This window comes from Xenopus laevis, chromosome 6L (genome assembly GCF_017654675.1).
Source record: "Xenopus laevis strain J_2021 chromosome 6L, Xenopus_laevis_v10.1, whole genome shotgun sequence".
NCBI lineage: Eukaryota > Metazoa > Chordata > Amphibia > Anura > Pipidae > Xenopus > Xenopus laevis.
The window spans coordinates 128,664,906-128,682,012 of NC_054381.1; the positions used below are offsets into that span (position 1 = coordinate 128,664,906).

Genomic DNA, 17,107 nt, shown 5'->3' on the forward strand with positions numbered 1-17,107 from the left:
CCAGCTACTAACCATTCGGATTAAACAAAGTACTAAAACTAACATGTTCTGGCAGTTGACAGGCAACTATCTCACAAACGTCATGTCCAACAAATAGTAGTGAAAATCACCACTGATATTGTCAGAAACTTCTAACCTGTCTGATCAACTAAACGTCCAATCACCATGGTACGAAAAATATCGGGACAATCCAAGATAATGGTACAAATCTTCTTTTCATACGACTATATTTTTGTGTCTATGGACAGCTTATAGGAAAACTGTACCCCCAATGTGAATTCTTGAGCAACAAATTAAGTGGCATATTAAAGAATCTTACCAAACTGGAATATATTTTTAAGTAAATATTGTCCTTTTACATCTCTTGCCTTGAGCCACCATTTCGTGATGGTCTCTGTGCTGCCTCAGAGATCACCTGACCAGAAATACTACAACTCTAACTGTAACAGGAAGAAGTTACATAGTTACATAGTTAAATTGGGTTGAAAAAAGACAAAGTCCATCAAGTTCAACCCCTCCAAATGAAAACCCAGCATCCATACACACCCCTCCCTACTTTTAATTAAATTCTATATACCCATACCTCTACTAACTATAGAGCTTAGTATCACAATAGCCTTTGATATTATGTTTGTCCAAAAGACGTAAAGACAGAACTCTGTCTGTTAATTGGCTCCTGTGACCTAACATGTACAGTTTGTTTGGTATGTTTGTGTGCACCGTGAATCATATGATCCCAGGGGGCGGCCCTTATTTATTTTTGTATAAATGGCAGTTTTCTATTCAGGATTACCCAATGGCACATACTGCTAAAAAAGTATATTATTATGAAAATGGTTTATTTACATGAAGCAGGGTTTTACATATGAGCTGTTTTATGCAATTGTTTGGGGGGTATAGTTTTCCTTTAAAACAGTAATAATGGGGCTTGATACTGCCCGCACATACAAAGCCTAAAGGTGGTCATCAAATGAGCTCACCTGGGCCCAATTTGGCAACCCACATGCTGGGCCAAATCATGCTGATGAGATTGTTGGCCCTAGGGCTTTTAAACATTTCAGTAAGAACTGCTTGCCTCTACTGGAATTCAAGAGTGCAATGTGTACAGAAGCAAAAATCAGAGGAAGTAGCACTTTATGTGTAACATGGGAAATACTGGCAAAGAAGGAAAAAAAGGTGCCAAGTGTGGAAAAGCACATTATTTATAAACCAGTTAAGAACAAGAGAACTAAAACAGATCACATGTCACCTACTCAGCATTGAACACTTGAACCACGATGGTCTTAAATCTATTGGCTAAATATCTACTGTGAGAGAAGGGAAAAGAAAGAAGTGTTGGCACATAGAATACATACCTGCTCTCTCAGCTGCCCCGGCACTCCAGGTCTCATTGCCAGGTTCATGTTTGAGACATTGTTTATTGGGTTCATTAACTGCTGCCGGGTCTAAACAACAGAAAATTATAAAAAATGTCACTTTGCTAAATTGACGTGAAAATCGCCTGTGAAATAAATCCTCATATTTAAACCAACTACCTGAAACTCAAGCAGAGCAAACTAAATTGAGTAGTAACCAGGAGCTGGAGTGGCTGGGGTGTCCGCAAACAATTAATGAAGTGTAATTAAACCAAAATTGGGACTTAACCCCCAAAGACTCCTGCTGCTGGGTAATACAATATGACAAAAGATATATCAATATAGTGTTAAAAGGCAATATTTATTCACAACCATGCCATGAAAATATATGTAAAATCATGTTAAAATCAAGCAGTACTGCATCTGAAAGGAGGGATCCCCCCCTATTTTTTGAGGTTCCTAGACTACACCACCTAATAAATGAAACCAGATGTAAGAAAAAATGAATGGTGTGTACTTGAACTTAACACGGTGTTGGTAGCTCAATAAAGTTCATGCTACAGTGTGTTAGTGAGCATAATAGCCACTTCTTTTATGGGCATAACAAAGTTAGAAAACCAACTTGAATCCAGTTAGTCCGATGTTTGTGTGCAGGGGTTAATTCCCAAGTTGTAAATTCCTTGTGGTTCACAATGATTAATGTAGAGTGTTCCGTAAGATATATTCAGCAGCTGAGGCCAACCGGCCCGTCGGGTTAAATGTTATCCAAAGTAATGTTACTGCTGCTGGTGTTGTCTAGTGTGGTATTTGAAGCATAATTCATGGAGTTGAAGTGTATTGGCCCATGTGTATAAGGCAAAAACATACTGTTCAGTCCCGTTAGATGTTTGACAGGATAGCAATCGCTGTAATGCAATTATGCAGTTCTGCTCTCCATATTACTCAATGGTGTATTGGCCACACATGCTCCCGGTGCTGGTTGAATATAAATTAAGTAAAGATAAGGCTTATATATATACTTTTATACTTTTTTGTTTTATAAAAGTATAAACGTATATATAAAAGTATAGCTCTTTGTTCAAAGACTTTTTATACTTTTATAAAACAACATTTACTTGATTGACAAGGTGGAATCCACGGACATATACACACAAGACTCGAATTTCTGAGATTGAAAGTAATATAGTGGACCCACGTTTCCAAACAATACATTTTGAGTTAAACAGATCACTAAGGTAACAAAGGTCACAAGCATGTGACGATCTCTTTAAGACCACGTCACTTCCGTCATCTGACCTCTTGACAAAGCTACTGTAGTAGCGAAACAGCTGTCGAGGAGGTGCGGTGCTGTGTATGGAGGAAGGGGGCCCCCACCCTGAGGGCAGGCAGCCTGGCCCGGCAAAGCGCCCAATACCCAAGTGCGTATGCGCGAAAAAATACTAGTATTTTTTGCACATGCGCACTCGCGCACACGTCGGCCAGAGCAGGGACCGGACTAGGGGATAGCAGAGAAGGTGCGTGCCTGGCGCCCCTCCAGCATTGCGCTCTAGGCACGTGCCTACTCTGCCTACACCTAGTTCCAGCCATGCTTATCTTTACTTGATTTATATTCAACCAGCACCGGGAGCATGTGTGGCAAATACACCATTGAGTAATATGGAGAGCAGAACTGCATAATTGCATTACAGCGATTGCTATCCTGTCAAACATCTAACGGGACTGAACATGAATTGTATCAAGTCTAACAGCTGCCTGTAATGAAACTCAGAGATTCTGCTCAGCAGGGACAAAGATAAGAAATGTATCAACTAAATGTATCCATTTAGAACAGTTTACAGGGTCGGCGACCCCCCCCCTCCCAGAGCTGCTTTAGAAGGTGAAAAATTACGCTTTACATTTCAATATTAGACACATGGAAAATAGAAAGTAATTGTAAAAAGTCGTTATTTCTGGTGATCTATCTGAAAACAACTAATTGTTTGAAGGTGAACAACCCCTTTAATGCGCAAATCTGGCCACACTGCACTGGGAAGGCTGATCCTGCTGGAACAGGGGCTTCTTGTACATAAAACTGAAGAGCAGCGCATACTGACTCAGAGGGTGAGGGAGATACAGCAACTCCCTTTCAACCAGAGCATGTACACAGGTGCTGAATTGCTTCCTGCAGCACTCAATGCTGCTATTTCAGGACTTCTTGTTTGTAATAGTGAAAGCTAAACCTGACTCATTTCCCAGTTAAACTAATTTTCCATTTAATTCAAAGCCACCCAACTAATACGTCTTGTGTTCTGTGCAATGTATGAACTAAAATCTGTAAAGATGACTTTTTATCCTGAATATGGTCTTATATAGAAACTATACTGACTGCTGCTAGAAGTGACGAGTACTGGGACATAACAACAGGTTTAAGAATACCTGTGCTTGAAGGCGGTGCTGCAGTTGGAGTCTCAGCTGGTTTGGCTGGTTCTGCACCATTCCAGTAGGCCGTAGCCCGGGCCTGTTTTGCATACGCAGGATTCCATAGCTTGGACGCTGGCCCATGGGGTTGAAGCCAGGATCCTGCATTGGTGAGTAAGTGTTCTGAGCCATCTGTCCTTGAGTTGCATATGCGTGGTTATAGAGAGGCGGCTTTTGCTCCATCATTAAGTTTGATTCAGGACTTACAAATGATTCCTGTTCAGAAGCCTGACCATATACAAATACACAAAAAAGTGGTTCATGAAGAGAAAGGCACAAAACAAAGGAACAGTGATTAAATATTACAGTATGTTACAGTGTAGACTTATGGCTCACACAGCTTATTACAGCAAAACACAGATAAGTACAGAAGTAATCCTGGATCACCACTACAAGTAGCAGGTGATCCTGTGGGTGCCACAATATCTGAAATCACTGACATTCACTGAACAGGGCACACAGTTACTCAAGGCTGGCATTGTGCTTGCGTTTAGAGTTTAAAAAGAAATTAAACGCAGATCCACAAATTATTTAATAGGTTCTCTCATTAATATATATATATATATATACAAACAGTCCAACCATCTCGTAATGCACTCCCCCAGATTCAGTGCCAAGATATATAGGGTGCGTCCTGAGTCATGGTGAGTGTGCATGGAACATGCGGGATACTACGGGGACACGCTTGAGAAAGGGGGCAGGGGACCCCCGAAACGTCGCGTGAAGTTTCCCATGATATGATGTCTCCCGTGTTGATGAGTATACTTTATTGAACATGTTTTTATGATGCAAAAATAAATGCTACGTTTTACTATTTTGGAGTGCGACTCAGCTGGAACATATATATATATATATATATATATATATATATATATATATATATATATATATATATATATATTATGTGACTCTTTTGCACCAGTGCACAATATTTGTTATAGTGGAACTTTAGACAATTCAAGGCAATACAAGCACACGTGTAATACCGTAAATGAACATGTATTATTTTTTAGACCCTATAATAATTTCTTACGCTGTGAGCCGAATGCTCAGCAAACTACCAGCGTAATAGAATCCTCTCCAGCCGCATATGTTGTCACATCTGGTTAGGGATACACCGAATTTTGTATTCTGCTGAACCCCCCGAATCCTTCACTAAAGATCCTGTTGAATACCGAACCGAATCCTTTTTTGCATATGCAAATTAGGGGTGGGAAGGGGAAAACATTTTCCCTTCCTTCTTTTGGAAACAATTAGTCACGCGATTTCCCTCCCCACCCCTAATTTGCATATGCAAATTAGAATTTGGTTTGGCCGGGCAGAAGGATTTGGCCGAAGCCAAATCCTGCTGAAAAAGGCCAAATCCTGTCCGAATCCTGGATTCGGTGCATCCCAACTTCTGGTGTGCAGCATCAATACTAGTATTGGCATCCAATTAGCTTAGCAAAAAGACAGTTAGAGCTATGGATGGAAACTGCTAAGGGATGAAACTACCAACAGGTCCTGCCTGCTGACTATTTCAGGGTTCCCATGAGTGGGGTTGTTCGCCGTTAAATTAACTTTTAGTATGATGTAGATTGGTTTAAAATTTTTTTTGTGGTTTTTGAGTTATTTAGCTTTTTATTTAGCAGCTCTCCAATTTGCAATATCAGCAATTTGGTTGCTAGGGTCCAAATTACCCTAGCAACCATGCACCAATTGAAATAAGAGACTGGTATATGGATAGGAGAGGGCCTGAATAGAAAAATGAGAAAAAAAAAGAAGCAATGACAATATATTTGAAGCTTTGCAGAACATTTGTTTTTAGATGGGGTCAGTGACCCCCATGTGACAGCTAGACAGAGTCAGAAGAAAAATGCAAATAATTCGAAAACTATAATAATTCCATACTGAGGACCAATTGAAAGGTTGCTTAGAATTAGCCATTCTAGAACATACTAAAAGTTAACATAAAGGTGAACCTGCCCCCCTTTAATTTATAACCCCACAACAAAAGCAAGGGTAGTAGACATCTCTAAAAACTTGAGACCGGTTCATTAGAGAACATGGAAGAATGCAAGGCAGCAGGTAGAATGTGCTAGAGACACTTGCAGTCAGTGCTGTGATTGACAGCTTACATCTCTTGTACAAACAGTCACAGAAGCAACATCAATGTGTCGTGTAACTACTCCGGAACACGGGCAACATCCTGCTTTATAATGATTAATCATTGGCAATTTGTTGTGTACCTGGCTAACCATCTCTGGGATTCCAAGGGCTCTGTCAATCTCTTCTAGCCCATCAAAGTTTCTCAAGGCCATGTACAGCTGGTCCAGAAGGTTCCCGTCGTCTGTAGGAGACTCCGATGCAATTGGCTGACAAATCAAATCATCTGCAGGACTGCCAAACGGCTGCCTAAAAATGATCACATACAGATCAGAAAGGCTGCTAATTAACAACGCCAGACAATTTAGCTAAACCACTAGTGTTTAGTACGGACTTGCAGCATTTACACCCCCAAATGAATACTTAAGCAACAGATAGTTTACATCATATTAAGTGACTTATTCAAGCATTTTACCAAACTGGAATATATACAGTTTTTTAACAAATATTGCCCTTTTGCACCTTTTTCCTTGAGCCACCATTTTATGATATTGTCTGTGCTGCCTCAGAGATCACCTGACCAGAAATACTGCAGCTCTAACTGTAACAGGAAGAAGTATGGAAGCAAAAGACAGAACTCTGTCTTTTAACTGGCTCGTGACCTAACATGTATGGTTTGTTTGTGTGCACCACGAATCCTAGAATTCCAGGGGGCGGCCCATATTATTTAAAATTACAATTTTCTATTTAGAATTACCCAATGGAACATACTACTAAAAAGTATATTAAGTATATTAGGAAAATGGTTTATTTACATGAAGCAGGGTTTTACATGAGCTGTTTTATGCAATATCTTTTTATAGAGACCTACATTGTTCGGGGGGTATCGGTTTCCTTTAAGGGGATATAAAGCCTTCTCTTATCATTGTAACAATGCAGTAAAGTAACTGCTTACAACATAAATGTCACTGCACTGATGCTCTCCACACATGCCTACTTCATTCTTTTTGACTGCCTAACTGCTATGCAGCTTCAAGAGTCGTGGGTGCATTGAACAAGGGGGGCAGACAAACATTGCTTTTTGTAGAGATTCATTTCAGCTCACCTGTTTTGATTGTTGAAAGAGGGTTGATCAATAGGCAAAATACTGTCAGGCCAGGGTGCGGTTTGGTTAGGGGGTGCTTGCTGTTGGGTGTATTGACGACCGCCGATGTTCATATCGAGCTCAGAAGACCCTAAGAATATTGGACAGTGGGAAGATAGTGGTTTATGAAAGAAATGCCCACTATAACAAACTCCACAACAAATAAACTTTCATGTCACCCAGATGGTTGTTTTGTTGAGCTGTTAAACATATCCCACCTGTTATACTGAGGCCCATAATACCAGGCTTGGAAAATATATTGCCACTCATCACTGTAAAGTGCCTTTTCACAATACAGACTTTGGACTGACTTCAGATGACCATTATCTGTACCGAATATTGGATGCAAGATCTCGGATAAGCCTAGAGCCATCTGCATCCGGTAACTTTAATTAAAGGCAGACTTCAGCCCAAATGTCATCTTCTGCAAATCCAACCAGAACAATGTGCAGCTCAATTATACTCACCTACCTTTCTACTGGCAAATTTCAGGATAAACATTGGTTTGTTTTATATCTCCACGTAAGAACCCTGCTGCAATATGTCACTTACCCATATTCATTACTTGTGACTGTAGCACTTGCCTAGGGCACACCTGGCCGCCTGGCCTCATGGGAATGCTGGTTGTTGGGCTGCGGGTCATGTCATGAATCGGCCTGTTCATAGCAGTGCTTGTGGTTGGGCATGCTGGTCTTACAGCAGATGCCTGAGAGCCCCAGTCTCCTGGCTTTAACGCTGGCCTGGGGCCATTCACTCCTACAATACCTGCAGAAAAGCACATTTAGACTTTTAGCAATCCAGGAATAAAGAACGCAAGAATAGTTATTCTGTAGCCTCTTCCCACAGTCAGAGCTTTGGATCCCACTGATAAACCAGATCCGGGGGGTGATGCCCAATGCTGGATAATTTCGTTTATTTCTGCTTTCTAGAAAACTCTGGCAGAAACCTGAACCTCTATAAAACTGCTTCATGGACTGACAAGTAGCTCCCTCTAGTGGATTTCTTTAGGAGTTACCATATCAGTTTCACATGTGGAAGTAAACACCTACCTGGGCTGCTGTTACTGACATTGCTTTGACTGCCCATCATTGCCTGGTTATTCATCACTCCAGACTGAGGCACAGTAGTGTACGGACCGCTGTGTCTCATTGGTGGAAAAGATCCTGCATTTGCTTGGCTTTGTAAATTAATGTCCAGTGGTAAACTCTGGTTTGGCAAGCGTCCCAGCTGTGCAGCCAGTTGGCTATTGAAACCATCTTAATAAAAAAAGAAACAAAGGTTACTGCCACAACATAATTAGAATGTGTATATAAGCATTTAAAGGGGTTGTTCACTTTTGAGTTAACTTTTAGTATGATGTAGAGAGTGATGTTCTGAGACAATTTGCAATTGTTTTCTTTTTTTATTATTTGTAGTTTTTGAGTTACAGTAGAACCCCTATTTAAGTTTTCTCCATTTTACATTGTGGTCCCAACTATATATTATGCATAATACATTTCCCTGATTTAGAATTTTCCTTGATTTTACTCCATTTTTTTTGGTCCTCTGAAAAACGTAAAATGGGGGTTCTACTGTATTTAGCTTTTTATTCAGCAGCTCTCCAGTTTGCAATCTGGGTCCAAAATAACCTAGCAACCATGCATTGATTTGAATACGAGACTGGAATATGAATAGGAGAGGTCTGAATAGAAATAGGAGTAATTAAAAGTAGCAACAACAATAAATGTGTAGCCTTACAGAGCATTTGTTTTTACATGGGGTCAGTGATCCCCATTTGAAAGCTGCAAAGGGTCAGACAAAAGGGGCAAATAATTAAAAAACTCTAAAGCATAAATAATTAGGGATCCACTATTTTGGATTTGGCCGAACCCCCGAATCCTTTGTGAAGGATTTGGCCGAATACTGAACAGAATCTGAATTTACATATGCAAATTAGCGGTGGGTAGGGGAAAAAAGTCACGCAATTTCCTTCCCTGCCCCTAATTTGCATATGCAAATTAGGATACAGGTTCGGCCGGGCAGAAGGATTCGGACATATCCGAATCCTGCTGAAAAAGGCAGAATCCTGGCTGGATCCTGAACCGAATCCTGGATTCGGTGCATCCCTAGAAATAATGAAGACCAACTGAAAAGTTGCTTAGAATTGGCCATTCTATAACATACTAAAAGTTAACTTGAAGGTGACCCACACCTTTAAGAAGGCCTCTGGACAATAGGGACAGACAGCCATGCTGCAAGAATTTAAAGGGGCACATTTTACATAGAGGCAAGTTCAACACTCGCCAGCTGCATGTGTGTTACTTGGGAACAACAGGGGCCTGGGACTATTAGCTCTACTGGCTCAGGGACTGAGAGCAGTTTATGCTTAAAAAAATAACATTTACTAAAGGGTAAGCAAGGAGGAAAATGTGAAAACAGGGACATAGCAACATGTTTTTTCCCCCCTGACAATGCACCTTGCTCCCCTGAACTTGTACTCATTTCTGACAGTTGCACTTCTTTGTGCCTCTGGAATTTGGTGCAAACACTATGCAGATGAGCTGCAATGTAAGGGGTGGCTCGTGGAATACACACACGCCTATTAGAGGCGAGTTGTTCATTAACTGGTAGATGGAGAGCTCTACTAATAGCGCAAACAGCATAATAATGCAGAGCAAAGTTGTTCTGCACAGGGATATGGAATTGAGTAGTAGTTGAGTGTCGGCACTGCTAAATTAAATTGAATAACTTCAAATTATTTACAAAGTCCCTATTAAAATACACTGCCACCCTAGACTTACTAGGGTAAATGAATGGCCCATTAGCTAGTATGAAAATCTCTGTATACAGTTGTGTAAAATATGTGCGGTTTATAAATAAATCATAATTGTATTCTGAACATTTGGAGTTGTACATCATTCTATGGATAGCTCCTCACTTCCCTATAAATCATTCCTAGAAAACCCAGCAGGTGGCGCTGTTTATATAAATATAAAGCACATGGGGTTTTATACTGGGCAGGGGCACAGACAAGATGAGTAACAGGAGAGTCTATCACTTACTGTTCTGCTGCATCCGGAGCATTCTCTGCTTCTGGGCCCCAGCAGAGAGACCTGTGCTGTTATCACCAGCCAGTTGCATCAGGTCATTCATGATGGCTTGTTTATCCGCCGAGTTGCCATCATGCCTCCTGTCTGAGAAAAGCTGACTTAGCTGACTGTTTTGCAGGTCGTCCAGAATTTCATCTAGATTATCCAAATCAGAGCCCGGCTGCATAAGCTATGGGGAATGAGAGATGGATTGTTAAACAAAATAATATATATATATTCACTCTGAAAGATCCACACTCACAGAGCTTAAAATTGGAAAAAAAAATGTTTTATTGCAGAACTAAAGACTGACGTTTCAGCCAAACCCAAGGCCAAAACGTCAGTCTTAAGTTCTGCAATAACATTTTTTTTCCAATTGTAGGCCCTGTGAGTGCGGATCTTTTGGAGTGAATGGATATTATTTGATGATTCTGCACCAAGGCATAATTATGGTTGAGAGTGCCGGTAATATAGTGGTGTATATATATATATTTCATCCTTAGAGGGAGTGAAAAACCTTTATAAATATCAAATGGACACAAAGCATATTTTGCATAGAACAAAGCTGAACATTATTTCCCAACCCTCGGAATAAGACGTTACTCTATTTGTAATATGCATTACTTGGTTCACATAAGGCCAACTGCCCCTGCCATTATTTGTGTATTTCATTACACAGTGCCATTACATATATTACAGGAGATATCGGTAAATAGATTAGTGTGTTCAGAGACAATTACACGGCAGGCTGAAAATGATCTTTAAAGCTCCAGCTTATAAACACCGCAAAGAGACATAAATACAGAGGTTAATGGCTGTGTTTGCTGGGGATGGAGCTGGACAACTCTGTAACCGTATAATTAGACTCTATACCCCCTGGAACATATGTGGTGCCAATTTGGGTAACAAGTAACATGGGAAAAGCCTGCCCTACTCCAGGAACCCATTCTGTGTTATAATAAAGAAGGAATCTATGAGTTAATTGTACAACTTCTATTCAGTTTGGGGGAGGGGGGTTACATTGCCCCTTTAAATTGACACTTTTTCATGATGTATTTGCGGGTATTATGTAGATGCAGGGATAACGGAATAAAGGGCCACAACAGAATATCGTCAGAGTTTTTGAGATAGCAGTGCTGGGTAAGAAAGGGTTACATTCACACATTTAGGAGGAAAGAATGAAGTATCCCAACTGTTCCACCGATGAGAAAACAGCACCTTTCTGTTACACCAACGTCAGTAAGTGCACACGGCATCTAACATATGGGAAGGGGGGGGGCACTGCATCCAGGTTACTTAAGGACAAGCAACCACTACAAGAGAAAGTCACAGCACAAATACTAGGACCTCTTGCAACAGCCAGGGAAATACTCTCACATCTCTTTAGATCCTTGGACTACACCTCCCAGCATCCCTTCTTATAACAGGAGGTGTATTTCACCAGCACTGCAATGGATTGTGTTTAATATCCAGGGAGACACCAGGTGGTCTCACAGGGGCAGTCTTCACAGGGACAACACAATCAGAACAGCAAAAGTAACCCCAAAGACACGTAATAAAGGGGTTGTGTACCTTTGCTTTTTTAGTATGATGTAGATCTGAATTTTGGTTTTCATTTTTTATAGTTTTTTAGTTATTTAGATTTTAATCCAGCAGCTCTCCGGTATGCAATTCCAGCCATTGGGTTGCTAAGGTCCAAATTCCCCTAGCAACCATGCCTTGATTTGAATGAGAGACTGGAATATGAATAGGAGAGGGTCTGAACTGAAATATGAGTAACAAAAAGTAGCAATAACAACACATTTGTAGTCTTACAGAACATTTGCTTTTAGATGGGGTCAGTAACTTCCATTTAAAAGCGAGCAATAGTAGAAGAAGGCAAATAATTTAGAGCATTAGGGTCTGGCCACACGAGCAGATTCGGGGAGATTAGTCGCCCCAGCGACAAATCTCCTCTTCTTCGGGGCGACAATCTCCCTGAAACTGCCTTCCCCCTGCCCTCCGCCGGCTAACATGAAGTTGACAGTATGGCAGTGTCTGGGCCATGGATAGTTGACAGTATGGCAGTGTCTGAGCCATGGATAGTTCACAGTATTGCAGTGTCTGGGCCATGGATAGTTGCCAGTATGGCTGCCTCTGTGCAGAGTCTGGGCCATGGATAGTTGACAGTATGGCAGTGTCTGGGCCATGGGTAGTTGACAGTATGGCAGTGTCTGGGCCATGGATAGTTAACAGTATGGCAGTGTCTGGGCCATGGATAGTTAACAGTATGGCAGTGTCTGGGCCATGGATAGTTAACAGTATGGCAGTGTCTGGGCCATGGATAGTTAACAGTATGGCAGTGTCTGGGCTATGGATAGTTAACAGTATGGCAGTGTCTGGGCCATGGATAGTTAACAGTATGGCAGTGTCTGGGCTATGGATAGTTGAGTGTGGCTGCCATGGATGGTTAAACCTACCTACAAACAAGGCTGGTTCCTGGCTGAAGAGAGTCGTGTAGCGAAACTGCGAATATGGACCAGGTACCTACTACAATATTTTAACCAATGAGCAGTACAAATATATTGGGGCATGGGATGGTAATGACAGGGTAAATACCCAACACAACAGTCCAAAAACAATTAGCTCAGCCTGTGCAGTCATTTGGCTCATCATGAAATTGATGTGTTTTCACACTCGCATCCTGTGTTCTTATTGAATAATATCTAGGGCATTGATTTAACAAGGGTGGAGCAGCTGATTCAACTTGGAACTGTGCTTCCTTTAAAAAAGAACCGGTTCCAGCACCATACACACTGCACATAAACAACATAATCCAGTTTCTGCACTGTCAAAATGAAAATAAAACAAATCTGTTGTTCCTATAAAGCTGCAAAACGCTCAGGATGGGATGTGGTCACCCTCCAGGCTCGTGTTGCACTCATGTCTGGTCCAAGCTATGTGTACCTACAGCCACGTGAAATTTCTCTGGCTTTCTCATTACCAGCTATAGTTTTCTAATTGTATTGTATTATTATTATTTGGAGCAAGAAGGGGGTGTGGCCTTGAGACATTTCCCTGTTTAGATCCTGATGTAACATAACAGGCCCCTTTATTTTTCCTACAAGTGACTGCAATGATATTGCAATGTTTATGTGTAGTCTGGGACTGGCAGCTAGGCTGTCTTTTTTTTTTTAATTTCAAGAGTGCATCGGAATATAAACACTTATAATACACAAAAGCCATGAATATCCTGTAAATTATATCCTTATAAACAGTGAGTTCTGATGTCATCAGTTATAAACGGTGAGTTGTCACATGACTCACTGAAATTTGTGTATTATAATAAATAAAGTACCCCCAGTTGCAAAATATGAGGATATTAGAAGTTACCTCGGAGTTCCATGACCTGTATAAAACCACTCGGCCTTCGGCCTCGTGTTTTTATATGGTCATGAAACTCCTCGGTAACTTATAATATCCTTATATTTTACAAGAGGGGGTACTTTATTCACTATATATAATAGTATATGGTTGTCCACGCTACTTGTTCTGCTAAGATAACATTTTTATACTGAATAGTTCTGAACCAATAAATCAGTGCTGCAACTGTTAAATTATCATGGAAGTAGCGGAATGCAGGTTGGGGTTACAATGCAATGACTTTTGACGGAAGCCTCTGTCAAACATGAGAGTAACCCTACTTATTAAACACTCAGTGGTGATTAATATTTGCCACCCTCCCATGATTTAGACTTTCCTTTAAACATCTGTAATTAGACAGTCAGGAATCTCATTATAACAAACTCTTTGCAGTGTGTCATTGTAACAGTGCCTTCCCAAGCAGCAGGGCAGTGTGAATGGTTAACTGCCAAACCTTTATAATTGTTTCACAGACCGTTTAATAGTAGCTTTTTCCCAGTTAAAGGAAAACTATACCCCCAGAACAATGTAGGTCGCCTGTAGCGCAGGCGACTTTTCATTATAGCGGATGGGAAGACACGCAGAGGCGATTAGTCGCCAGGTGACAAAATCTCCCTGAATCTCCTCGTGTGAACTAACCCTTAAAGTAAGAGTTGTAGTATTTCTGGTCAGGAAATCTCTGAGGCAGCACACAGACCATCACAAAATGGTGGGTCAAGGCAAGAGATGTAAAAGGGCAATATTTACTTAAATATATATTTATATATTTATCAACTGATTCATTTTGAAAAAAATTTTTTTCCCATGACAGTATCCTTTTAAGTGCTGCGTGCAGATCGAACTTAAAGGATTTAGATCATTCTCTAGGTTCAGTTTCAGTATAGGTATGGGATCTATTATCCCAAATCCAATATTCAGAAAATGCCAAAAAACAGCAAAGCATTTTCCCAGTGTTCTAATTGAATAAACAATTCAAGAAGTCAGTACCTTGTGTCAGCTCTGGACTAAGATTCAGAATAGGCCCTGCACATGTTATACAGATAATATTACACCACATATTAAAGTAAAGTATAAAAACAAAATAGATCATAGTCTCGTATGAGATGCATACGGTTGCATCATATGGTTGCATCAGTCCTGTCTGTTTTTCAATTTCTTGTTTTACGTGCCCTATAGCAGTTCTACCTAGAAAAGTGAATGTAGAAACCTCAGTCATCAACAAAATAAAAGAGAAAATGATCTGGACTTGTAGAAAAGTAGAAACATACTGGGCACTTCCAAACTGCAGCTCATAATGACAGAAATATCCAAACAACTTATGCACTAATGTATGCATTCATGATGTGAGCACACATACTACACTGGTTAATATGGAACACAGATGTCCATGACCCTTGTGAATACATTTTACACCACCTTTACCCGTTACCTGGTCAGGGTGTCCAAAGTTTGGCTCCTCCTTCTCTGCTTTGACAGTTGATAATTTTGGACAGCTGCTAGGGTCCATCTTGTTATCTGCTCGCTCTAGTTTGGGTGTGATATCTGCTACATTATCCTTAGTATCATCCTTATCCAATAAGTATCGAAGTAGTGCATGCTCTTTCTTCTTGGGGCTGACTGGTTCCTGCTTTATAGTGACCTCTGAACCAGGACCTGTGCTGTTGGACTCCTGGCTCAGTTCCTTCCCAGTGGCCTCTGCTGTAAGCTTGGCCAAGTCAACAGGAGAACTACTGTCCTGAAGGAGTCTGTGCAAAATTTTATGCTTCTCTCTCAGTGAGGTTCCATGTGCTGAGGCAGACATACTGTTTGATGCAAAATGTGACAAGGAGTCTTTGTTCATGTCTCCCAAAGTATTACTAGGTAGCGCTGATGGCTCCATCGGTTCAGATTTTATAGTGAGCAATTTCAACAGTTTTTGCTGACCTTTGTTATCAAGCAATCGGCTTTGTCCTTCCGTTTTGTCAACAACAGTTGACAGGTTTTCATTGCAGTCTTTCTGCTCATTTGAATGGCACCCGGACTCCCCCTGTCCAGTAGCACTTTCAGGCTGATCCCCATACAGACCAAAACATTCTTTAGAGTCCATGCTACCCATCTTTCTAAGCTGAGGAGGGTTCATGTTGCCAGGCGAATGCTGAAGATTTCCAACTTTTAGATCAGGCGAAGACAATGGGGGGGCAAGGGGGCCATGGCCCTCGCTGAGAGCCTGAAGTGCATTTAGAGAGCTGTTGGTGTAACTATGGCTATTTCCTGTGCTACTGCAAACACTTACTGGTGAATGCAAACTTCCTGCAGGGGAAAACTGACTAGGTGCAATCCGAGGACTTCCTGCCACTCCTGGGCTGACACGGTGCCTTGGTGAAAGCATAGAATTTGGCTGACCCTGGCCCATGCCAGGACTTCCCTGTGATGGGCTATTCATTTTAAGTGCATAGTTATTACCCTGAGGAGTGGATGCTTGCAAACTGGAGATATGATTCATTCCACCTGAACCAACAAACCTGCCAGTCGACACAACCATTTGTTCCTTTGGGCCAGTTATGGCATAATTGATATTGCTACTTATGGTCGTATCTTGACCTGGGTTCCCACCGTACATTGCCTGATGAGCTGGACTGCTGGACTGAACTGGATTTAATGTCTTTCCCATTGCTTGTCCAGTCAAGTCCTGATTCAATGCACACACGTTCTGTTCTCTACAATGAGACAAAGGACATATTAGCAGGCATCTGCACAGTGAAACTAATGCTAAACACAACCCATACAGGATTTAATGAATTAAAGGATCTGTACAACAAATAATGAAGAGGTAGTTCAAATTCATTTTTGATTGTAACCTGACAAACACATCCTTTAAATTCTGAAACTCTGAAACTGGAGAGTTGCATTTTCTAATATCACTATAAACTACATAATAACAGGTAATTGTAAAGAGAACTTCTCCTTAAAGGCTGTTTGTTCTGTTTGTTTGGTTCAACAGCCCAAATGACTGGAACAGAAGGAAATGAAGAGGAGCTGTGACTTACCATTGCACAGATATCCCCCCTGCATAATGGACTTCTGCAAACAAAACAGTCACAACAAAGGGCAAAAGGAAGGAATTGTACACTGGAATCAATTTATGTACCTCGCAAGGGCCAAACATGGGAGTCGTTTCAAAATCTGTTTAGCTCAAGAAACAACAAAAATCATAGATTGTTCCCAATTAAAACAATAGACAATGAGTATATTTAGCACAAGTTCTATGCATTGCCCTCATTTTGAATTAGGGGTTTAATTGCCCCTGAAGCTTGAGGTTTTTGGTAATGCATGTAAAGCAACTGAACAAGCAACTGAAATTCTGTGGCTGCAAAGGCATCCAGATTAGTCATGTTAATAATGAACCGGAGAGAACTGTGCATAATTGTAATTCTATCAGCTGTTTTAATTCAGTCTTTTATTATGTTTTCAACCATCTCATAAAAGCTTCCATGGTCAAAAACAAGGACAATGTGACCTTACTTTAAAGGAGAAGGAAAGCTACAAAGGCATTTTATTGCCAATAGATTAGCTGCACTAGTGCAAGCTAGAATGCTATATTTATTCTGTAGAATGTT

General features: G+C 40.8%; 1 protein-coding gene across 5 annotated transcripts in view; it reads right to left on the reverse strand.

Moving 5' to 3' along the window:
* ncoa2.L (nuclear receptor coactivator 2 L homeolog) overlaps positions 1–17,107 on the reverse strand; it is a 150,245-nt gene that overhangs the window by 11,984 nt on the left and 121,154 nt on the right. For all 5 annotated transcript variants that reach the window (XM_018266173.2, XM_018266171.2, XM_018266174.2 and 2 more), the window contains 8 exon segments: positions 14,941–16,207; positions 10,083–10,299; positions 8,091–8,297; positions 7,594–7,806; positions 7,003–7,132; positions 6,041–6,206; positions 3,771–4,040; positions 1,356–1,445 (listed from right to left, as the gene is read on the reverse strand). In XM_018266173.2, the coding sequence (XP_018121662.1) occupies positions 1,356–1,445; positions 3,771–4,040; positions 6,041–6,206; positions 7,003–7,132; positions 7,594–7,806; positions 8,091–8,297; positions 10,083–10,299; positions 14,941–16,207 (2,560 nt within the window).